This window comes from Brassica oleracea, chromosome C6 (genome assembly GCF_000695525.1).
Source record: "Brassica oleracea var. oleracea cultivar TO1000 chromosome C6, BOL, whole genome shotgun sequence".
NCBI classification, from domain to species: Eukaryota; Viridiplantae; Streptophyta; class Magnoliopsida; order Brassicales; family Brassicaceae; genus Brassica; species Brassica oleracea.
The window spans coordinates 3645285-3670291 of NC_027753.1; the positions used below are offsets into that span (position 1 = coordinate 3645285).

Below are 25007 nucleotides of genomic sequence, written 5' to 3' on the forward strand. Positions count from 1 at the left end.
CGCACGCCGGTAACCTTTTGCGTGAAGGGTGTACGAAGAGATTCAGCGAGTACATGCTCGATTTGGGGCGCGGACGTCGTCACCTGGTGGATCTTCGAATTGATGTCGAGGACCGACTGTTTTAATGCGGCTAGTTCGCTTGCGGTGTGCGCGTTGATGTCGTTATTCTGCGCAGGTGCTTCGTCGGTGGTTCGTTCTGTGGCGAACAGGTGTCGACGATACTGCGCTGTTGAAGCTTCGGCGTTTGCAGCGATAGGAGCAAGGATCTTTGCTATCGCCGTGATTTGGTCAACTACCGCCTTCTGCGCCGCTTCTTGTAGGCGTAGGTGTCACCTCTGGAGCTGGCGTCACCTCGAGAGCTTTGCGCTCCTCGCCTGACGAAGAACTGTCGTTGCTAACGACCATAGTGCTGATGTTACTTTGCTAGTAGCCCCACGGTGGGCGCCAACTGTTTGATCGGAAAACGGTAATAAAGAAGATGTGGGTTTAACAAAGACGTCTTATTTATGGTCGGGCAAACGTTCAGTCGGCTACAAGAGAAACGGAGAGAATGCGATAGAAAGGAAGCCGGTGGCTCGATGAGCTACCGGAAAGGTACAACTAACGGCGAGATGAAGCAAAGGTGAAAACCCTAATCTAGCCGCCAAGTGTTAGTTGCTGATTTTCGGATCCTCCTCTCGTTGTTTCCCCTTTCCCTTATATAGACGTCCTGATGTTTCGTCCTTGACCTAATTTACGCCATCTCGGTGGGCCTCCTTTGCTGGGCCGAGAAGCCCGTAGACGCCCGAGCAGCCGCTGAGCCGGACATACTTCAGTCGATGATGATCGACTAAAAGTACTCAAGAGTCAAGCCGAAGGACCTGACTCTTGAGCCGAACGATTGAGCCGTCGCTCTTCCTAGTACGGGCCAGGCCTTTCTATTCTTCGGGCCTTGTGGGGTGGTCAAATCCATCCTCTACAGGGGTGAGGCTGGTTCGGTTATCTCATCAAAGCCGGTAGTACCATTGAATCGAATTAACAGGGGAGAGTCGGTAAGCATGCGGTTATGAGTACATGGAACCACGTCAAAGCCGGATAGGGAGAACATCCTTCCGGCGGCGAGCCTTCCCCGGAATTTTGAAAGGCGAGGAGCATTGATTTAAATATGTGAGCGTGTCAAATCTACATAGACGGTGAAAACGTGTGAAGTAGGAAAAAAACTCACCGATCAAAAACAAAAACAAAAACTGAAAATCGATAGATGGAAAATATGGATTAACAAATCAAATAAGATTAAGAGTTCGATTTTTTTGATATAAATATGTGTGCTGACAAATTTAGGGAGACGGGGAAAACGTGGAATATCGATCAAAATCAAAATCGATCGATGAAAAGTATGGTTTCAAGACGGCGCATAAGTAGGCATCATAAGAGTTTGACGGAAAAAAAACGGATCTGATACATAACCTGAGAATTGATTAACAGCATGTCGACGCCCATCAGCTCCCCACCACGGCGGACGTTCCTGGCCTCCCAGAAGCGGAGCAAGCGAACTTCGACGGTGGAGGAGGAGCGGCCAGTCTGCAGATCGGAGAGGAGAGCCAAAACGTTAGCCATAGCACTGATTTTTTTAGCCCGATGAGTTTAGAATGAATGAGTTGTGATATGAAAAAAGACGAAAGCACACCTTCTTATAGCCGACTCTCCAAGGCTTTGCACCTAGATCGTGGGTAATCAATTAATGGAGGATTAAAGGCGCTTGATCGGTTACAGAGATGCGCAAGAGGCAGGAGACGAAAGATCGTCTGGAGAACGCGAGTCGCCATCCGCCACGGAGACGCGACGAAGCACTCTATGTTAAACCTAATAATAAACGCTGCGTTTCAACCCGAGTATCACCACGAAGGACCTCAAAATTCGCCGGCCCAAAAGAAGAAAACGAATAACTACAGCGTTTCGTTTTGTCATGGGACAGATGTCACTCTCTCCTCTCCCTATTTGATGAGGTGGCAAGAGGAGAAGAGAGTTAATTTCTACTTTATGTTATAAGATATATATATATAAAAGTCAACATTCAAAGCCTAAGAGTGTTTATAATTTATTTTATTTTAAACGTTGTTATATATTTTAAGTGCTTATTTTGTCAAACTTTCAAATTTTATTTTCATTCTTTTTAACTCGATAATTATCACTCAGACAAAAAATATAAAAATTAGATGCAAAACAGAATATTTATTTTTAATATGTGTGAAAAAATTAAAACGTTATATATGTAATATAAAACAGAAGAAGTATGTGTATATGTATATTGTATGTGTGTATGTAACTTAAAGTTACATGATAAAAATTTATTTACTTCTCTTCATGAGTACTTTTCCCCATTTCTAGTGTTTTTTTCTCTCCTAGGCAAAATTTACAACAAGAGTGTCCTTGCCTACTAGTTTCTTAGGTGTATTCGAAGCTGGCCTTCCTCTTTTGGTTAAAAGCCACCTACCTCTGTCTTGCATTTTTGAATTTTCTACCATTTAAGGGAAAGTCCATTGGATAAAAAACAAATTTGAGTATTATCCACCGGGTTCCACCTTCGATTTCGTCAGAAGATCCGCCTCAGCCGTCGTAACCGACTTCCCCTGAAGCGGAGAAGCTCACCATGATGCTTCTCAGTGCCGATAAAGCTATATCTGGTGCTCCGGTGTTCTTTGGTCTCCCATGTGCTTAAACTTAACATCTCTGCTCTGAGCCGGTTTGAGTTTAGTTTCACCGCTATATCTGTGAAGCTCGGATTCACTCCACCAAGTTAGATTCCACTACTACTTCTATGTAGTCTGCTCAAATCCTCTGGAATACTTTTACTACTTAATGTAGTTTGTCTACTTCATGCATATACGCCAGCAACCACTTCCTACTTCAGTCATAACGCACCGCTACTCGAGGTAGGAAAAGGGGAAATGGAAAGATGAGAATCTTCCTTTGCAAAAATCTCCTGTGAAAATACCATAATTCAATATCGCTGATCTCATTGAACGTGACAGGTTTACTCTTATTGGTAGAGTCACCGATCCCTCTATTAAAAAAAAAGAGCTCTAGTGGAGGTCTTTCTCCAGCACTGGAATGTTGTTGGAAGAATAACCGGTATATATTTGGGTCCTTCCGGGTTCCAGTTTGGGTTCGAGTCTGAACATGAGCTCAAATCCATTCTTTCCAAGCCCCCTTTTCACTTTAAAAATGGATGATGATCTTGCAAAGATGGAAACCAGTTATCTCGGATACCTTTCATGCTCTAATCCCTTTTTGGATTAACATTCATGGTATTCCTCTACACTACTAAACAAATGTGACTATCAATGCTATAGGTGTTGCGCTTGGTCCTAGTGACGATCGGGAAGTCGATAAGGCTAGACTGAGAGTTCAATGAACGGATTGAAGCCGCTTATCATGCGCATGGACATTCAGTTACCTTCTCATGAGGTTTTTGAAGTAGAGCTCGAATATGAAAAGCTAGAAAAACATTGCTTGTTCTGCAAGTCACTAGCTCATGAAGATGGTCATTGCCATCTCTGTCCATCAAGACAACACCAGGAGGAACGAAGACACCTAAGAATCTTTCAACGAAATACCTTGACGAAAATTGAGGAAGATAAAAGACGTCAAGATGATATGAAACATGCTAGGATCCAGCAGTACTCTCATAAGGACGGGGCTCGTTGGCCAAACTATAGAGGAGCTGAAAACATAGCGGATCTCACTCTCTCTCTCTCTCTCTCACTCTCTCACTCTCTCACAGTATGCACCTTCCCGAAATGGATCGCAGAGAAGCTCTGATTTCGAAGAAAACGAACACGCTACGATCATAAGAGTTTCTCACGCCATAGCTCTCCACCTCTTAGAAGAACCTCACCTCATCAACGAACACCTAGCTTTAGAGAAGCAGCGGAAAGGAACTCGTCAGCTTCAAGACTCCAAATAGATGGTCCATTGGCTCTTGAACCCTCTTGTAGACCCCGAACCTCTCCAAACAAAGGAATCAGTTCCAGGTCAAACCAGTCTTCTGTAACAAGCGTTGCAAAGATCTTTAACTTGGCCTCTCGCCTCTCAAATTCTCGGGTTAGCCCACAGTCTGGTGGAGAAAGAGTGTCTGCAAAAGAAAGACTATCTATTCATTCATAAAGAATTCCTTCTTCTCCTGCCAGGGAAGATACCTCAGTGTCTAACTAGTCTCCATCTACCAATCTGACAAATTTAGAGAGGAAAGCAAACTAGCTTCTCTTTTGTCTGACCCACGGACTGGAATACAGTCAAGTGAAGAACGAGTGTCTGCTAAAGAAAGGCTATCAATTCAAACAGAGGAGACAATTCGTCCTGGACTTGGAGACTCAAACTCTGATTCTAGAAACTTTCAGGAAATGAATGTCCAATACTTCGAGGACACTTTCCAGACTTTAATTTTAAATACCATTACTCGGTCATCGAGTTCCAACGTTTTTGTTTCTGGTAGACTTGGACCATGCGAGAGATTCCCTATCTAAACTCTAAGTGATGAGGACATAGTTCATGTATCATTACAACTAGGACCTCTCCAGTTAGATACCACAAATGATGATTTTGGCATTGAATAACAACTTAACTTGGCTCTAATGGATAAGGTAGAGGTGAAAAATAAAATAGTCAACCCCCCCCCCCAAGAAGAGAATGGCTCGCAGTCCAGTTCAGCGCGTCAGCCTGAAGAAAAGAAGAATCACTAAGACTAACAACTCTCCAAGAAAAAAGCTATTAATGGATGCCATCACCGCATGCATGAAGGCTATTTCAAAAAAGAAGCAGACACCAACACCATCAATCAAACTAATTTTGGCAGTGACAAAGAAGGGGGGAGGATTTTCATCCCCTTCCAAAATCTCTTCCTTAGCATGTGTGAGATGGAATTGTCAAGGCATTGAGAGCACCTTGACTGTCCAACGAATCAGGGAGTTCCGTTAGAGAATTTCCTGGAAACCATGTTCCTAATGGAGACCAAAAATCAAGATGAGGCTCTCTTCAAACTATTCCAAAACTCAGACCTCTCAAACCACTTCACTGTTGCCCCGATCGGCTTAGTGGGAGGACTCTCGCTTTCCTGGAGAGATGACATTCAGGTTGAAATCCTTTACTCCTCAGCTAACGTTATAGATACTATAATTTCTGCACAGGAGATTTCCAACTTCGTTTCCTTCATCTATAGGGAGCCCAACCCAGTAGATCGCTCCAATTTTGGAGTAAATTGACGAAACTAGGAGCGGAAAGAGACGAATCCTGGATATTGATGGGAGACTTCAACAACCTCCTCAACAATTCTAAAAAGTCAGAGGTCCTGCTCGTTGGGAAGGATCTTTCCTATCTTTTAGAAGTTTCGTATCTCAGATGGGCTTATGAGATCTTCAACATTCTGGGAATCACTTATCTTGGAGAAGAACAAAATATAGTCACTTCATCCAATCACGCTCAGATCGGGCAATGGCAAAATTCTCATGGTCAGAACATTTCCAGATGGACGTTGTGAGTATCTACATTTCGAAGGTTCGGATCACCGCCCCATTGTAGTCCATTTTGACGTATCGCTCAAGAAAAAAGAAGGGCTTGTTTAGGTTTGACATGTCTCAAACATATGCCTGAAATACGGCAAATCGTCGATGAGTAGTGGCAGATTGACCACTTGGCTTTGGTGTTGGAGAAGATCTGCAAAATCAGACACAACCTCATCCTTTAGGTGAGAGAAAAAAACATAAAAAGCAACTTAGCGATTCAAAACACTCAGAGGGAGCTGGAAAAAGCACTGCCTAGCTAGTTCATCTCCAAATCCGGAGATAATTGGTTCCCTTACAGCAGTGTTGGAAGAAGCTTACAAGGAGGAAGAGTTGTATTGGAGACAACCAAGCAGTATTCAGTGGCTCAACAATGGGGACCGGAACACCACTTTCTTCCATGCTGCGACTCGGGGTAGAAGAGTTGTTAACAAGTTTGATGTCATCCGAAATCTTGACGGTAAAGCGGTATACAAATAAAAAGAGATAGTGCAATGTATCACCGATTACTAGTCCAATATTTTCTCAACACAAATGTCAGATTCCTCTTTGGTACTTACGGAAGGAATCTCTCCCCTCGTATCTACAGAGATGAACCACATTAACTTCTCCTCCAACAACACTGGTAATACAAGAAACGCTATTCTCGATCCATCTCGATAAAGCTCCGGGAGCAGACGGATTCTTGGCAAGCTTTTACTATTCCTTTTGGGACATAATAGACGATGATTTTGTCAAAGATGTTCAAGCTTTCTTTGCTTCAGGATCTCTAGATCGCGACAAAATGAGACACACGTTTGCCTCATTCCAAAGGTCACTGGTCCGAGGAAGGTCGCATACTACAGACCGATTTCTTTATGTAACACACATTATAAGATCATAGCGAAGGTTCTGACTCGGCAACTACATCCCCTCCTCCCAGTTCTCATATCCGAACATCAATCAGCTTTCGTCAAGGGTCGCTCCATCTCTGACAATGTGTTAGTTATACATGAGGTTCTTCACTATCTTCAACACTCGGAAGCAAAAGTCCGATGCAGTATGGCGATTAAGACTGACATAAGTAAGGCGTTCGATCGCATTGAATGGGGTTTTCTCCGGACAACCCTATCATGCTTTGGTTTCCATGACATATGGATCTCTAGGATCATGAGTTACGTAACTTATGTCTCTTACTCGTACCTCATCAATGGAGTAGTGCAAGACCCGACGAGAAGAATCCGGTAAGGGGACCCGCTGTGCCCATACCTCTTCAATCTTTGTTCTGAGGTGTTATCCAAACTCTGTAGGAAGGCTCAGCTACGAGAAGATGTTATCGGAGTTAAAGTTTCCCGTGGTAGTCCGGCTATTAACCACTTACTCTTTGCGGATGATCAAAAAAGTTATGTAGGATTGATCTCGGTTTTGAGGAAATGTGAGGAAGCCTCTGGCCAATTCATCAACTTGGCGAAGTCAGCTATAACGTTCTCAGCCAAGACCCCGGGAGACACCAAAATACCTGTGCGTGAGTAGTTGTGGATTATTAATGAAGGAGGAAATTGCAAGTACATTGGCCTACCATAGCATTTTAGGACAAAGAAACGATATCTTCGCACCTCTAGTGGATCGAATGAGGCATCATGTCCATATTGGGACCTCCATACACCTCTTCGGCGTCAGAAAGATGGTATTCTTAAAGGCGGTACTGGCCACTATGCCGACGTACTCAATGTCCTGCTTCAAGTTACCAATGTCACTCTACAAGCAACTTCAGTCGGTTCTCACGAGGTTCTGGTAGAAAATGTGTTGGGTTTCATGGGAAAATCTCACCTTGCCAAAGAACTCAGGAGGGCTTGGCTTAGAGAAATCGCTCAATTCAACGACGCTATGCTAGCTAAGCTTGCTTGAAGAATTTTAATGGAACCATCAACTCCACTAGCTATGACTCTACTGGGGAAATACTATCTCAGCTCAACCCTTCTGGCCTCAACAGCGTCGTCTGATGCCTCCCATGGTTGCGAGGAATCCTACTGGGTCGGAACCTTTTGGTCAAAGGACTAAGATGGGTAATCGGCTCTGGTTCGATCGTCAATCTATAAACGAAACCATGGCTGTCAACTGAAGAGCCGATGACTCCAATAGGACCTCCGACAGCCGATAACCAAGCATGGAAAGTAAGAGACCTCATTTTCTCTGAGACAAAAGACTAGGATACTGCTATAATCCGTAACAACCTCCCTCAGTATGATGATCACATCTGCAAGCTCATTCCTTGTTCTATCAACATGCCTGATGAAAGGGTTTGGTTACCAAATGCTTCAGGAGTATACACCACCAAGTCCATAGATGTCATCGCCAAACTTTGACAAGTGGAGACATCCCCAAAGATTAAACATTTTTTTCTGGAAGGCAAATAGCAGAGCCTCCCTGTTAGCTCTGTTTTGGAAAGCATAGATTTATTTGTAGCGCCCATCTGTAAGCGTTGTGGAGCTCGAGAATCTGAACTCCATGTCCTCCTGCTCTGTCTCTTCGCCACGAAAGTTTGGGACCTTGTTCCATGTCTTTTCAAGCCAACTAATATTGGGATAGAGTATGTTTATGATCTCCTCGAAAAATGTCGCAAGATGATCTCGCTCCCACTGGATTATGTGGACAAATAGAAACAAGCTTCTGTTTGAAAACAGAGAGTTCTCAGAGGACAATACGGTCCTGAAGGAGATTCAGGTTGCTCGAGCTTGGAAGGCGGCTCAGACTAATGTCACAAACCCTTCCCTACCATAGTATGTTGTTCCTCTAGTTAAATTACAAGCTGCCAATTCATATACTTGGTCTTCCTTCTCAGATGCAGCTTGGGATCCAGTTTCATGAAACTATGGAATCGGATGGCAACTTCGTGACTCCGACGATTTCATCGCATAAACCTCTTCCTCACACCTGCGCTTTGTTCCTTCTTCTCTAGTAGCTGAAGCTTTGGCGGTTAAGGCTGCACTCGTTGTTGAAGTATATTCTCAAGTACGGAACCTTCTCGTGTACTCGGACTCCAAGAATCTTGTTTCACTTTTGAAGACTCAAGAACAAGATGTAGCTCTATAGGGTGTGCGTCATGATATTAGGATCATGTTTCGCTCTTTAGACTCTATCTATTTTCATTACAATCCATGCTTAGCTAATGTTGATACTAATTCACTTGCTAAATCAGCCTTGTATTGTATATCTGTCTCTGCACCACACAATAACATTCTCCCTTTAATCAATGAATGTTTGCTCAAAAAAGTTTTTTATTTCTCCTCGTAAGTGGTGTGATTAGTATCTTGATATTTCATTCACAACTTGAGACTCCTTTTTACACGTGCCAGAAGTAAAATTAGGAAAGAAAGATTTTAACTTTATGAGCTTCAGTTCAGGTTCATCATTTTTGGTCAATTTCTGCTTAACTGCTGAAGGAAATTAAGTTCATTGCCGTCTCATCTTCTACCAATGAAAAATTTTAGTTATGTGGGATTGTTGTTGTCGTTCTAAATGTGTTTCTTTCAGAAGTTTCTTCTGCATATTTTTTTAATTAATCTAAGAATATCCTAGATTTTTGGAATGGTTCAATTAATTTTAAAAATGAAGTGCAGTCCATGGATAAACTTTTCTCTTGATATTCAAATGAAGCCTAAAGTATGGATTTATATTCATGTGGTCATAAGGTGAAGTGGAGTGGAGTGTTTTTGAATCCGGGTTGCATATCTCCCCAAGTCCACTTACCGCTAAACCACAATATAGGACACGACTAGTCAGAAAAGGTTGACACGATCGCATTCATAGACCCACAGGCTTTGCTCTTGCTTTTTCGCCAGAGATTATGTCTTAAAAAATATATTTTAAATCTGTAATTATGTCGTATATTTTTTTAAAAAATGTATAAGCGTTAGGGATGGACACGGAACAGATACCCATGATTTAAAGGTATCCGTAGTTTTTATTTTTAAATTTCTATAGCTAAATAGGTATTTAGTAAATAAATATTGTAAAATTTACATAAAATATAATAATTATAAAATTTATATATAAATTTTAAATATATATATATATGTATGTATAACGAATCGAAGTGGATTATATAAATTTTTTGATTTGTTTTGTTTTTTACAGATATTGCAAATTAATATTTGATTTGATTTATTATTATGAATATCCAAATTTTATGGAATCTAAACAAATAAAGAAATCAAGAAAAGAAACCGAACTGTCAGAGTTTGTGGCCGTATATGATGGATCTCTTTTTCCTGCATTTAACGTTTTTAGTATTGATATGAATATGTTTATGTTGATGACAAAAACACGCTCTTAGTACTGACTTGAACATTATTGTTGTTGTCCATCACATTTACGAAAAGGCAAAATGGTTTCTTTTGTTATTACTTAGAACATTATAGTTGGGAGTATATCTAAGCTACGATCTTACAGTGTATATATATATATAAGTTAAGAAAAATTAAAATCTTAAGAAACTTGTACCAAAGTTTTTCAAATAAATACTAATCCTTCCATTTCGTAAAATTACATATTCTAGAGAGAAATTTTGTTTCAAAAAGATCTAACTTTATTTTTTTTTAACATCACTTTCATTAACTTCAACTAAAACAAAATTAGGTGGGGGCAATAAAAACCTCAGCCATACATAAAGCTTCCTTTGATAAGGAATCAGCAACAAGATTTTGGTTTCTAGGAATCCAAGCAAATAAAATCGAAACATCAGGAGGGCGGCTCAGTTGGAGGATGTCTGAGAGAATCCCATGCAGCTCAGATATGTTTTCCTCATGGTTTATAGCTCTTATCAGCTGGGATGAGTCACACTCTAGGAGGATGTTATCCAAGCCGTGTTCTCTACAAAACAACATAGCTTCCCGAATAGCAAGCCCCTCTGCAATGAGCGGCGAGGAGACATGCCACTGAGTTTTCTTCATACGAATCTCAAATCTTGAGGTCTTCACTGTCCAGCCGAGCCCTGCTTTCTTATCTTCCTTCCTCCAGGCTGCGTCCGAGCGAACGATGGTAGCTGCAGTGTGTGTTTCCTTCGTCACTGGAAGAGACCTAGGGGGAGTACTCTTCTCTATCATATGACCTTGTTCCCATTCCTTAGCCGATCTTATAGCAGTAGCTAGAGTGTCCTCCGGTGAAGCAGAGTAGCCATTGAAAACGAACCTATTACGTTCTTTCCACAATGTCCATAGGATCCACGGGAAAAGCTGGCTTGTTGCAAGCCCTGTAGGGGGCAAACACGGGGTTGCGCAAAGAGCAGTCCATCTTGATTCCAAATCTACAATTCCTCTAGGGTCAAAACCCAAAGCCAAGGGGGCGTCACGCCAGACCTGTTGAGCAAAACGGCAGTGAAAGAACAGATGAATGATAGATTTAGACTCTCTGCAGCGTTTACATCGAGGATCAACATCCACATGGCGCTCGACTAGGCGTTCTCCTACCGGTACCGCTCTCTTTAAAGCTTTCCAAGCAAACATCTTCACCTTTGGAGCCACTTTCAGGTTCCATACATTCTTGTATCAGGGGCTGTGCACACTTGGTCTTGTTTCTTCAACATCTTCTTCTAGGGCTGTGGCAAAATAGTACCCTGATTTAATAGAATAAGATCCCGATTTGGTACCAAGCCAAACCTGTCTATCTAGAGCATTTTCATTGCTTGGTTTGATGGCTAGGATATCCTCTTCGTACTGAGGCAAAATCCGTCGTATTTTCTCTGTATCCCAATCTTCATGCTGGTTAACACGCAGATCAGCCACTGTAAGGTCTGCAAACGCTTCAGGAGCTGGACCATACGGGCGTTTCTGCTTCAAGAGGTTAAGCCAAGGATCTTAATGTTCTGACCATTTCCTACTACCCAGCCCAAGTTTTGAATCAATAAATCCCTGCCGACTAGGACGCTTCTCCACCCATGCGAGATCGCAGAGACAGCTTCACAGCTTAATATGTCGCCTTCAGGGAAGTATTTCCTTTTTAGTGATTTGCTTAGCAGAGATTTTGGGTTTTCAAGTATTCTCCAAGTAAGCTTAGCAAGTGCTGCTTCGTTGTAGCGTTGGAAATTGTTGGGGTCAAAATCGGTCACGACGGAATCAATGTCTAAAAGTCCGCAGAAAATATTTCTCGCAATATAAATTTCGTATAATTTTTATTGAAAAGATTGTAGGACGTTCTAGAATTATTTTACCGACAACAAGAAGCAAACATTGTTGGGGTCAAAAACGGTTATCTCGAAATAAACGTTTAAAAATTGTGTTTCTGTACGAAACCTCTCTCGACACACTCTTGACAAAAGTTCCTGAGCAAAAGACTCGAGAGAAATGGATCACGGAACCAAACAAGCAGTCCGACTTGTTTGTTCGGACCTTTTGAGGTGCAGAACTTCACAGACGCATCAGATGTTTAGTTGTGGATGAAGACCCTCCCATGGTTTGATTGAGCCCATATTTTGACACAAGATAGAGCTTTGAGTTAGCTTTCCAATGCCACTGGTCTGAGGTCAATAAGCATCTTGTAGCAGAAGTTATGTCAGTTTTAATAAAGAACGCACCGTCCAACTCGCCAAACGGGAGAGTTGGACCGACCACACTGTCCAACTCGCCTATTTGGCGAGTTGGACCGATCACACCGTTCAACTTGTCAAATGGGAGAGGAACGACCACAATGTCCAACTCGCCCATTTGGCGAGTTGGACATGACCGATCATACCGTCCAACTCGTCAAATGGGCGAGTTGGACCGACCACAATGTCCAACTCTCCCATTTGGCGGTCCAACTCGCGAAATGGGCGAGTTGGACCGATCATACCGTCCAACTCGTCCATTTGATGAGTTGGACCGACCACACTGCCTTCTAGTAGCTCCCTCTTCTGTGATCGGATCAAACTGACTCTTGTATCGTCTCGATTGGAATCATCATCGGAACTTTACAGTTTAAAAACCGCAAAGAACTCGTTCACTAGAAGGAAATTTGGATTTCTCGTGTAAAAAGGCAATGGTTAACTGAGCACCTCGAACTGCCTAAGCTATACGAGAAATTTGGTTGTTCTTCGAAATCGACGTCGTTTCGACAATACCCTTTCTGTAAAATCATAAAAACGTTTAGGTTGAAAAACGGCCCGAAAGGGCCCAGAACGCGGCAAAAAAGTCCACTTATGATTTTATGAAATCGTGCACGAATTGTTATGACGGTTTATTCTTTTATTATGGAGGAGAAGATAAATGTCAAGTTCGGAAGATAAATGTCAAGTTCGGAAGATAAATGTGAAGTTTCCAAAGATAAACATGAAGATCGAGGGAAAATGGAATATTTCCGCGAAGCAATAAACTCAACCGAGGGCAGAAAAGGAAAGAGGAAACCGCCTCTTGGAGAGTATATAAAAATGTCGAAGTTGAAGATGAAGAAGGATACAATTCTTTTACCCTTAGAACTCTCTGCACTTAGAAATTTTAGGCATTATTCTCGACGTATTCTGTTTCTATGACTGGCACCCGATTACCAGACGAACTCGCACAGGCAGTTCGATCTCTTGGTTCACTCTTTCAATCGATCTACGTTTGGCTTGATCCTTGAAAGGGGTACGTAGGCAGCCTTTCATAAGGTTCAGTCCGAAATCAATCAAAACATTTTTCGTATCTTTTTCATCTTCGGTTATTGAGCTGCGACTCAACTAGGTTTAAAGTTTTTAGGTTGCTAGAACTTGGTAATTCGCTGACAGCTCTTGCGGCCAAAGCTTTTGTAATCTCTTGTAATGATCGCAACGCTCTTACGAGGATTCAAAATAAGAACTACCTTTTCTATAAATTCGTTTTGTTATCTTTTCATATTTTCCGCATTTATTTGGTCACTTGTCATTGGCTCTGGCAGAGAATCCGGGACCTCAGAGAAAGTTAGGGTTTTTTGACTTTCCTCCGATTACGAAAATCGAAAGTGCGAATTTCGGTTCCCACAGAAATCTCTGAATCCTAACCCTCCCAAGGCTTTTGGCTTAGATAGATCAGTCCAAGCGATCCATGCCATCTTTCTTTTACTCGAGTTGTCGTCCCACCAAAAACGGGTAATATCCGATTGAATTTGCTGGCACAGAAAAACTGGGAGCTGAAAACATGTCATGGCATGTGAGGGGATGGGTGACAACACACTCTGCAACATAACCATTTAGCCCGCTGTAGACAAGTATCTCGAAGACCAGGAGCATGCTTTCTGCTTGATTCTATCTACGATGGACGAAAAGAGGTCTCGTTTCTTCCTCCCGAAATGTTCCGGGAGCCCTAAATATTTTCCTACTCCTTCTTTTTGAATGTTCATGATGCTTTTCACTGTCGCGTTTAGGGATTGAGGTGTCCTCTTAGAAAATGTAATGGAGGATTTTTCAGCATTGATAGCCTGCACGGATGCAGCTCCATATCATTGGAGGATTGTCGAGAGCGTTTATGTTGCATCTCGCGACGCTCGTACGAAGAACATAGTGTCGTCTGCAAATAATAGGTGGTTAACTCGGGGACGTCCCCTTGCTACTCGGATGCCTTTGAGGCTTCCATTCTCTTGTGCTCTGTTACTATTTTTTTGCATTTTTAATGCATATTTTATTAATTAATTGCAAACTTCAAAAAACTTAATTGCACTTATTGAATTTTTATTGGGTTAAAATTATGAAAAAAAATTACAAAAAATTATGCAAATTTAATGTGTTTTATTAAAAAATTTGAAAAGTCTAAAATATATAACATTTTGAAACGGAATGAATATGACATAAGGTTTAAAATTTTGAAAACGCTAAATGAAATATAAATATACATTATGAGAGATATTAGGCTCATCGACCTTTCTTTATTAAATACTAACACTTAACTACAACCAATTACTATATTAATTTAATCTTCTAACGTAATAGTAATTTTTAGTGGGAAAGTTATCCTAGTACAACTCTATTGATCAGATTTTTACCGATTAACTTTTTTCACAGTTTTATAAAGAAACACAATTTCATGGTCATTGACCCACATACATTGGGCGGTCCAGTAACATTAGTTAAATCGTGGATCCACTTCAAGTGTTAAGGTCATTTGGCGGAGTAATAACAAGTTTCAGCATCTCAGTTTTCAAGTCTTAGGGTCATTTCCCTTGAGTTTCATGTTTAAGTTTCAGGTTTAATTTTACATGTAAACTAGGCGACTTCATGAATCAGAAATTTCTAACCGTCACTATTTATTTCTCTCGCATGGTAGATGAAATGACCTATTCGCTTAATTAAAAATTTATTGCATCCCTCACCCTTGGCTCATCTTAAGTAGCTTGTTTTTTAGATGACCTTAAGGTCATGTTTACTGGAGAATTCTTAAGATGGAAATTTTAGCGTAATATAAGAACCGTATCTTAACTTAAACTAAAAAAAACTAAGAACCGTCTCTTAGTTAAAAGTCAAGAAACGGTTTTTATATTACGTTAAAAATCACATCCTAGAAACTCTCCGATAAACATGTCCTAAGTAGTTTGTTCAACTTTAATAATGATTTAGTTTTAATTGATCTGGACACCTCTTGTTCAGCAACAAGAAAATTATTCTGACTTTTGGTTATATATAACTGAAGTTTTTTAATCACGAAGAGCAGCATTATTGGTAAAAACTGTGAAGAGTCCTAAAAAAAATAATATTATTTTAGTTACATGATTATATATTTATTTTTCAGAACTTGTTGAAAATTTAACAAAGTGACATCCGTTCTCTATCTATCTCAACCGGTTCTTAAAAGTTTTGGTTTTAGAACTTTTGTTCTTTTTCTCTCATGTTTTATTGATTTTATCTTTAATTTTAATTCTAAGAACTCTTGGGACAAACTAACGTTGGAGCTGCTCTAAACTATGTAGAACAAGGTGAACTATTTTGTGTTTTTTCATTTATTTGTTTCTGATAAAGAAAAGATATAAGAGCGTTTGTTGTCCTTAATACTACTTTCTCCTAGTTACTTGAAACAATTCTATTAACTCATACTTTCTCTTTTTGTTTTGTGAAACACTCATACTTTCTCCCTTTTGAAAATATCTACGTTATAGAAAATAATAATTTTAAACAATACCTTTTGCATTTTAAATATATTATTTGATTATATTGGTAAAATGTTGTGAAAAATAGTTAATCACAAAAGATAATGTATTAATAATCAAAATTTAATATATAATTTTAATATGTGCGAAAATTTTAAACTTCGGGACTTTTTAAACTGAACAGCACAATTTTATCAGTCAAAGCCTTAACTGACGACGACCTATATGGATATAGCACATATTATTTGAATAATACCATATAATACTGTACAGACGGCCTGCAAATGTCTGTGCAGATGTTTACGCCAGAAAAGCTGTAGGGTGATATTGCCGGAAAAGCTGTAGTTTCTCTAAATCAGTAGTGTATCTGTTATTTTTGTCCTGAATTTGTACTGATTCTGAAAACGATAATATTTTCTTCGCAAATACAATGAAAGCAGTTGATAAAAAAAACTGTCAAATATTAGAGGAATAATTGGTTCTTTTTAAAACTGATTTATTATGATCTTACAATTATGATATGAAAAATATTAAATAGACGATTCGACAACCGACAATACCACCTGCATTATGAAGATCTATGGCTAACTGCATCACCTCAATCGTCCTATGAAGATTCACGTCTGGCAAGATTTACTGACACCATGTTGAAGATCCCTTGTAATCATTTCTTCCGTAGTCTGCATAATTGTTTAATAAATCGTTCTCTCCGAAACTTGAAACCTGGATTTTCTATAATCTGCGATAAATTGTATAGTCTAGGATTCGAACCCCAGACATGGGTGTAGAATCCTTTAAACCTTAACCAATAGACTACGGTGCTTCCACGGAGAATAATTAGTTAAAAGACTAAAATTTTAAAATTTCATTCTTAAGTAATGTCAAAAAGTTATTTAGAAGAAAATTAACCCTAATCAAATATCCGTAAGAAAATTAACCCTAATCATTTTTATTGAAATTCCTTATTTTCATATAGTACAAAATATATGAAATACACAAGAAGCACCGTCGATTAATTTTATATGTGAGACAAACAGCGTGAAGCTCATTACAACACAAAAGACTCACATTACTGGCATTTAAAAATCCCTTATAGCTAGGGTTTACATTTCTTCACTACGGAAAATATACCTAAGTCTAGCAACTCAAACAGCTGTTCTTTGCTCAATTAATACACACACCTGCATGTATAAACCGATACATACACAAACACGGAGCCATATATATATATATGTGTGATTTAATTAATCATACGTTAGGATTGTGGTAGATGATGACGATAGATTTGGTTTTAAAATCCTTGACGAACCTCTCTTCTCCTGTCCTAAATGGATTGTTGAGAAGCTCTTTGATTGGTTCAGGTAATGGCTCATTCTTCATTATCTTCTTCCAATATTCCTCTGCAACTCCTCCAGATCTTCCTTCACTTAGATTCACAAACTATACCAACAAAATGCAACATTTATTAATTATATATACATGTACAAATCAGATCTTGATCAGTTAGGGTTTTAATATAAAGAAGCTTTACCAGGAGAAAGCTGAAAAGGACAAAGAAGAAGACCAAGTAACGTTGTTTCTTCATGTTTTTAAACTTTTGTTTTGTTGAGGATTTTTCTGGATCTATGATAAATCTTTGGGGTGTTAAGTATTTATATATAGAGACCCTGATAGAGGAAGTTGATTTCTTGATAATAGTGATAATTCTCCTCTAGCTCTTTGCATTTTAATTATTATGAAAATTATTTAATATTAGTACATTGTAAGGTCAACTTTGTACTGTGCATATTTATTTATAGTAATATTACTATAACCTAGTTTTTATGTTTATCTAAATTTCAGAGTGGTGGGCCGCTAACTTGTTCAAGGATTTTTGTCTATTCTTCTATGTAGTAACAATATATAACACTGAAATAATTGAATAGAACATAGAAGAATTCTATGATTTATTATGCAAATTTTTGTGCAATTAATTATTACTATAATAAAGATTCCGTAGTTAAAATAAACAAAGAAGAATAGGGACAAATATACGAACATCATAAGCTCGTATTCCGTTATAAGTATCTTCAAAACAATTTAATTTTAAAAAATTGGTGAAACACTCTGGTACACCGTGTACCCAACTATGTTTTATACTTTTTATTATGCGTACATATCACACAAAATGCTACTTTCTTTATTATTAGCGTTTGCAATAATAACATGAAAATTATGATATATATCCCACAACAAGGTTTTCATTACTTTTTAAGGTTGCCATATCTCTATTAATTAATTTCTGATTATCTATTGTTGAGGATCTTGAGATCGTTGTTTTCATGATTTTATTATATTTTGTGTCGACGATTTTAATATATACATGGATTTTTTCTTTCGAATTTGTGGTCCTGTAGAGGAATTTTTAATTGAAAAAGAGAAGAAGAAAATGTTGGCTGTTCTCCGTGAGAGTTATTTTAAATGATGAAAGAGAGAGGCCAAAAGTTGGATACCAAAAAAATATTACTCCCTCCGTTTCATATTGTACGTAGTTTTAGGGAAATATTTTTGTTTTAAAATGTAAGTAGTTTTCGTATTTCTATATAACTTTTACATTTATTGAATACAGTGTGACCAATCAAATTAAATAGACTTATTTTTATTGGTTAAATTATATCTAACCTATTTATTATAAAATATTTTTTAAAAACATAATAATTTTTTTAATTTTCGCGCTTTTAGTCAAAAATATTTATATTATAAAACGGAGGGAGTAATATACTAATAGTGTCAAGTGAAGCGGGTCAACTTTGGATGTGTGTACACATTTTGCTATACGACACATGACCTTGCTTTTAAAACTTTCATTATCGAATACTTATAATTTAATATCTATTATGAATTTCATAATTGGTAGTGGGCTACTTATTAGTTATTACTTATTAGCTGAAGAGCCATTGATTAGTTCTTCTTCGTATTACTTTTATTAATTGGCGTTCGAATAATCTAGCAATCTCGATTTTTGTTTAGTTTCATTCATTCGTCTAATTAAATACTGTTTTATAAATTTACATATGAAATAAGAAATCATTTCAGTGCGCTAATTATATTTTTGAATTTTGAATACGAAAAATCATTGAGATTAAAAACTGTTAAATTATTTTTGTTAAAATGCAAGGTAAATAAATTACATAGTTAGGACTTCGTCAGTCATATAGTTAAAAATGCTTAAAAAAAATATGGTTGGCAAAACACTTAAGCTAACTCTTAAGGATAACAGAAACTAATGAGAGTAGAAAACAAATTAGAGGAAAAATATAGTTCAATGTACATCCTTAGTTCAAAGTTGAAAGAAAGATTACAGTTAACTAAGAGTGATATTATTAGTCATTGTTAGCTCAAACGTTATTAGTAAGTTGTTAATTTAGCTTAGTGACTAGTGACTCATATATCTATATATGTGCATTCCTTTCTAGTAAGTGAGAAAATAAACCATGGGGGATCCAGTCAGCATTGAACGAACATGAGATGGCAACGATTGAAAACTTTGGTCTTGTCCAAAGCAAAGCTGTCCTACTCTCATATCTTAACCCACATCCAGCATCATCGAGAAGCCTAACCCCTAATTTCTAACGTGCAAGTGATGATGAAGTTGGTCGTAGGAAAATTCCAAATCAAGGTTTTATCTTTCTATATTGTTTTTTTTTTGTTCAATTATCTTTCTACATTGTTATCTTTCTGTATTGTATATCGAGTGCAAAATGGTATTCCTCTGATTGATTCTCGTTTTTGTTAGCTTCAGCATATAAGTAAACATCATTTAGAAATGAATAAATAGTCATATAAATAATTGAACACTCCACCTATACACAACTCTTAACTACAGACAACTAACTACTATACTAGAATAACTTAACATAATTGAACATTCCACCAATAGTAAAGTTCAAAGAAAAAACATTCCACCAATAGCTTTATGTCATCTTTTTTTATAGAGTGACAAGTTTCAAACCAATACTTTTTAGTAACCGCGCTGCACTACATGTGGCATTTGTATATATATATTAAATATTAAGAAAAATGACTGTTATATATGGAGTATTCTATGTTCGTCTTTCATATGATATTATAACAATATAAACTCATAATTTATAAGTAAATTAACGCAAACAAAATGCTATTAAATAATGTAATTTACAATATGAACAAAATCTGTGACGAATTATGATATGTAACGAGAGCGAGCAAAATCATCTATAGACCAAGAGCGTATATAATTATGTAACTATTGACTTTTTACATATCAAATCAAAAATTCATCGAACATAGAAAACTACTATTTGCATTGTAACTAACTAAAGGCAAGAGATGAGTTAAAAGCCTCTTATTGTTTAGTGTTTTTGCTTTTATGATTTTCAAACGTATACAACTTTCATATATATATATATATATATATATATACATTGAAAACCTTTCCATTTAAATCTAAACCACGTGTTATCTAGTCATTAATTTATATGTAAATTTTAAATTATAACGCTGCTAATTCAAAAATTAATTTTTTTTTAAAAAATGTAAAAAAAATAAAAGATGGTTTTAACTCTTTGCCGAAAAACCAAGCATTGTAAATAGTCTCATTCAACGTGAATTAAATTTAGATAACGATAGTTACAGTCATAGTTTTACCACTAAACCATAACTGCATAATTGGTAGAGAACAATGGATTAATAAAGGCCCTACCATAAATTCATTAGCTGATCCTCTCAGTTCGATATATATTACAGGGGATGATGTGTCGCGATTGTGATCATCTGAACTTAAATAAAATATTATTTGTCTTGTAATGATCTCAAAAGTATGGTGTTTGGCTAAGTGCAGTCATACTTTACCCAATTTCCTTCCTTTTAACTTTCCTAGCTTTTGGAATTTTGTCTAAAGATTTGAAACCGCTTATACGATTTTCCATTTATAAAATGGATAATCATGACTACCAGCTTACCTTTAGAAAGAAAGTCATAAAGAAAAAGCTGATCTCAGTGCTCCTCATAAGTGGATATTGAAAATTTGTTTATTTTAAGTTATGATAAAGGTAATAGATAAGATTTATGTATTTATGGTTTCAATGATTCCAACTTTGCTGATTAATTGTGGTGCAGATAAATAGTTTCCGTATTTAATGCTTTCTGAAACATTTACATTTTTAAATATATTTTTTAATTTGTGGTGCCCAAAAGAACAACATGTCACATAAACATGGATTTCTCAGCTTGAGCAGCTTTAACTAACTTAGGGAAATCGAAAGCTTTTTTTTTGTTAGTTAAGAGATTAGGGTGTTAGCAACAAAAAAGAGAGATTAGGGTTTGAGTTATTTCACTGTAATTTCCAATAGGACAGTCTCAATGTTTAAATAACCACAATATTTAACCATTTCATTTTTAATTAGATTGGATTTGACGAGACCATCTGGCTAACAAATCAATAAATAAAGTTAATATGCTTTCACAAATAAACTGTCTTTGAAACTGATATCACCAATTGAACGTTTCTTGAACACAACCAGATTCGGATCTGCGTTTACTGCAGGTTTTAATTAATGTAACTTTAAAATATTCTTCGTAACGTTTTTTTTATTTAAATGTTACTTCATCTGTTCTCGAAAATAAGATTTTATAGAGTATGCACACTTATTAAGAATTTAATAAATATTTATAATTTAATTTATTTTTTACTTTATTATACACTTTTCAATAATTTTTCACCAATAAAATTTAATCAATTCAAATATTCTCAATTAATGTTCTTCAAAACTATAATAAAGTACCTTAACAATATAGAAAATCTATCTTTGTGGAACAAGAAAAAAATCTAAATCATCTTACTTTCGAGAACGGATGGAGTATTTAAGTATACTTAGGAATATAGAATATGTTTATTTTGTGGCTGTGGAATTAGGAATATAGGATATATTTATAGAAATCTTGTGGAAAATCTAATTAGTTGATAAATTTAATAAGTTTTTCATTTTTTGTTATTTATATATCAAAAGAATTTTGGAGATTATGAATTATGATAGAAAAAATTCCTATTATAGCCTTTTTAAGTTTATTAAAGGGTAAAGGTAAATATACATTTAAATCTTTAATTAGAAAAATAAGCAAAAGAGATTTTATTAAAAGATAAATATACCCTTATATCTTAGGATTAACTAATCTACACTTATGATTTAAAGTTAAAAGGTGAAGTTTTGAGGATGTAGTTTAAAATAAAAAAAATAGAAATATATATTAAAATTTTTAAAATAAAAAGATTATTTTGGTCATTTTAGGGATATTTTAGTAACAAAACTTAAAAGGACTATTTGAGAGAATTGTCCCTTATGATATCAAAACCATTTTTCAAAAATTCAAAATGCCATAATTTTAATTAGAAAAATCTTGTAGGTTAAAATAGTTTTCAGCAATTATATAGTTTTGATATATAGTCATATATCATACAAAACAGGGTTAGAACATTTAATGAGGAGAGACATTATAATAATATGATATATCAGTTATTCTCCTAAATTAAAAACAAATTACCATTAATAATGGAATTTTATGTAATATAATATATGACTAAAGATTATTTCTAAAAAGTGATTCTGTTTTAATGAAGTAAATAGATAAATAAATTATTAATATAATTTTTTAATATGGCCAAAAATATTTCATATATAATAGCTATGATGTTTCTGTTTTAATAAGAAAATAACAATATATATATATATATATATATTATTTGATAAGTGAATTTCATACGTGTCGCGCTCACGTTTATTCTTACGAAGATTATTTACAAATGTACCCTTAATGAATTTAAATATTATTATTAATTTTTTATTTAGTTTCCATTTTAATTTTTTGAAATAAAATATATAATAAAAAGGAACATTTATAAAGTTTTAAAACGAATTTAAAAAACGAAAATATATGTATAAATAATATGACTCATTATATTAATATTTCGTTTAAAACATACTTTTACGTAAAAAATATACTTTCCAAGTAATAAAAATATTTTCTTTAAACCTATATTTTTTTTAGATGAAAACAAAAATATATTTTTATATAATGTGGTTTCATAAAAAAAAAGGTTCACAAACACTTCAGTTTGTTTTTTATATATATGCATGAAACTTGAGAATATTATCTTTATATCCATTTATGTAATTTTGAATCAAACACTTCAGTTTGTTTTTAATATAATTTTAAGCACATTATATATGACGTTATACATATTTTTCTAAGATATATTTACATTTCTAAGAAAATAGCCAATCTAAATGCAAATAAGAATTTAATCAAAATTAACTATATTAGAATAAAATGTTAATTCAGAGAAATAAATGCAATCTAATATACCTAAGTGATAATCAAATCAATTGTTGACCCCAAACAACCAAACCGACTAGACATAACATATCCAAAATCATATGTCTAATTAAAATAAAATAATATTATTAATTTAAATTATAAATTGATTTAAAACCAAAAGTAATCAATTAATTATAATATATTAACTTTGTAAAGATTTATATCCGTGCATGAGCACAGGAGAATCACATAGTATATATATATAAAAGTGAGTTTATATACCAAAAATATCGTGATTGTTATTTCATAAATTATTTACCAGAACTCGTAATTTTGTTTTGAATTCGAGCAGATGATCGCGGAGTTTTGGTTAGGATGCCTCTCAAACTAAAAAAAGTCATCCCATATATTTTTTATTTTAAATATTATTTAATTATTTTATTTAGCTCAGAAAATGGTAAAAGATAGGTGTGTCCAAGAAAGTTGATTATATTATATTTATCACAACTAGGATATATCCACCTATTTTGAAAACCAACCTGATCAATTTGAAACACAATCCATTTATCGAGTCCTATTTCGATTTTTTAGCATAACTTCTCTTGATGCTCTAAGTGGTTCCATAATCTCCGAAATGCTCCAGAGCGTACACGAACCTGCAAAGACTCTAAAAATATTCAAAACACATAATATAGACTTTAAAACTGGACACACACCATGATCAAAATCCATAAAAACCAAAGTATACCACTCACCATCGAATATACAGGCAATTGGTAATGGAGATGAATGGGATCCTAAGCCGTAGCAAAAAATTATCACACCACCATATACAGTCTTCACAAAAGTTGCATACACAATCAACATCTTCCTCTTGGGTTTTAATCTTTATATACTATCCCAACGTGGAAACATATATTTGAAATTAACCAGCGGGGTTGGTCTGGTGGTGTTGAGAGAGCTTCGGCCTCAATACGCACCCGGGTTCGAACCGCTGGCCAGGCAATTGGGGTATCTAATCCTCCATAGTACCAAATGGTCCGCCTCGCGCCGAGGGGTTGGCCCCTGGGGGGGGAAGTCCCCCCAGGTTAAAAAAAAAAAAAAAAAAAAACATATATTTGAAATTTTTTTCTCCATCCGCCTCCACATTCGTTACTTTACCATGGTTCACCTTCTCTATCATACATAAATATTTATATAATACCTTATAATTTTCTTCTGGATTGCCACAAATATCTCTAGCAGCTAGTTTTTTACCTCTTGATGCCGTGGATGAGACTTTCAAACCATTCCTTAGATGAACCATATTGATCAGACATTTAAGAGATGGAGTGTCATATTTTCTTGACAGTCTGCAACTAGTCATGGTGCTCTTTTCTTTCTATATAGTTTGTTGTACTTGAATTAGACCGCAAACATGTAGCATATTTCTATTTTTAACCATGAAACATAATCATCATCCCTACAGGGACTGTCCACAACCTTATCACCATTTCCTTTGTCTGATGTTTTATATTCTCCATCAGCTCTTCTTGTTCACATTATGGTTCCTGTTGTTCACCTACTTGTTCTTTGGGTACGTAAACAGGAAGTGCATGCTCATCCTCACTTGAGTTTAACTCACTATAGTTCACACCAAATTAACTCACTTGAGTTTAACTCACTATAGTTCATACATCTACGTTAATAAATATACAACAAAAAGTTAGATATATACTCCAACAAATCATGTCCAGTAGTTAGAAATATTTTTTCTTCATTTCTTATTTAATTCTTACATCACTACTATATAAAAGGGACTAATTTTGGAACTTCTAAGGGGTGCCACATGGGCAGAAATATTTCCCACCAATCAATCCGCCAGGTCATTGCGGACTGGGCTTGGAATAAAAAAGTTAAGTTACCTTCTCAGCCCATTTAAACCATTTCGCAGCCCAATCCAGAGCCGGTCTTGATACGGATCGTGTTATATCGTCGTCTCGATCCCGTTTCTCATAAAAAAAAAATCACTCATCCTCCCTAACCCTAATCGCCGTATCGATTCTCTTCCTCTCTCCCAACTCCTCCCGCATAACGCCTCCGATGAGAGTGCTA

General features: G+C 36.2%; 2 protein-coding genes across 2 annotated transcripts; both read right to left on the bottom strand.

Moving 5' to 3' along the window:
* Positions 1-10150: 10150 nt before the first annotated feature.
* On the bottom strand, positions 10151-12360 carry LOC106297245. Its single transcript, XM_013733524.1, has 3 exons — positions 12214-12360; positions 11174-11344; positions 10151-10873 (listed from the first exon to the last, which is right to left on the bottom strand). Exons 1-3 carry the CDS (start codon positions 12358-12360, stop codon positions 10151-10153), a joined length of 1041 nt encoding a protein of 346 aa, XP_013588978.1.
* A 4213-nt stretch (positions 12361-16573) lies between these two features.
* On the bottom strand, positions 16574-17232 carry LOC106299198. Its single transcript, XM_013735325.1, has 2 exons — positions 17113-17232; positions 16574-17021 (listed from the first exon to the last, which is right to left on the bottom strand). Exons 1-2 carry the CDS (start codon positions 17164-17166, stop codon positions 16830-16832), a joined length of 246 nt encoding a protein of 81 aa, XP_013590779.1. The 5' UTR covers positions 17167-17232; the 3' UTR covers positions 16574-16829.
* Positions 17233-25007: the final 7775 nt, after the last annotated feature.

Excerpts from the sequence above, each read along its gene's own strand:
- LOC106297245 (XM_013733524.1), bottom strand. The coding sequence starts at position 12,360 with ATGGACGAGTTGGACGGTATGATCGGTCCAACTCGCCCATTTCGCGAG. Across the intron at positions 11,345-12,213 it reads ATGTCCAACTCGCCAAATGG|AAACGCCCGTATGGTCCAGC; the intron begins GCGAGTTGGACA and ends CTCTTGAAGCAG. Across the intron at positions 10,874-11,173 it reads AAAATGCTCTAGATAGACAG|GTCTGGCGTGACGCCCCCTT; the intron begins GTTTGGCTTGGT and ends TTTGCTCAACAG.
- LOC106299198 (XM_013735325.1), bottom strand. The coding sequence starts at position 17,166 with ATGAAGAAACAACGTTACTTGGTCTTCTTCTTTGTCCTTTTCAGCTTT. Across the intron at positions 17,022-17,112 it reads TCCTTTTCAGCTTTCTCCTG|TTTGTGAATCTAAGTGAAGG; the intron begins GTAAAGCTTCTT and ends TTGTTGGTATAG.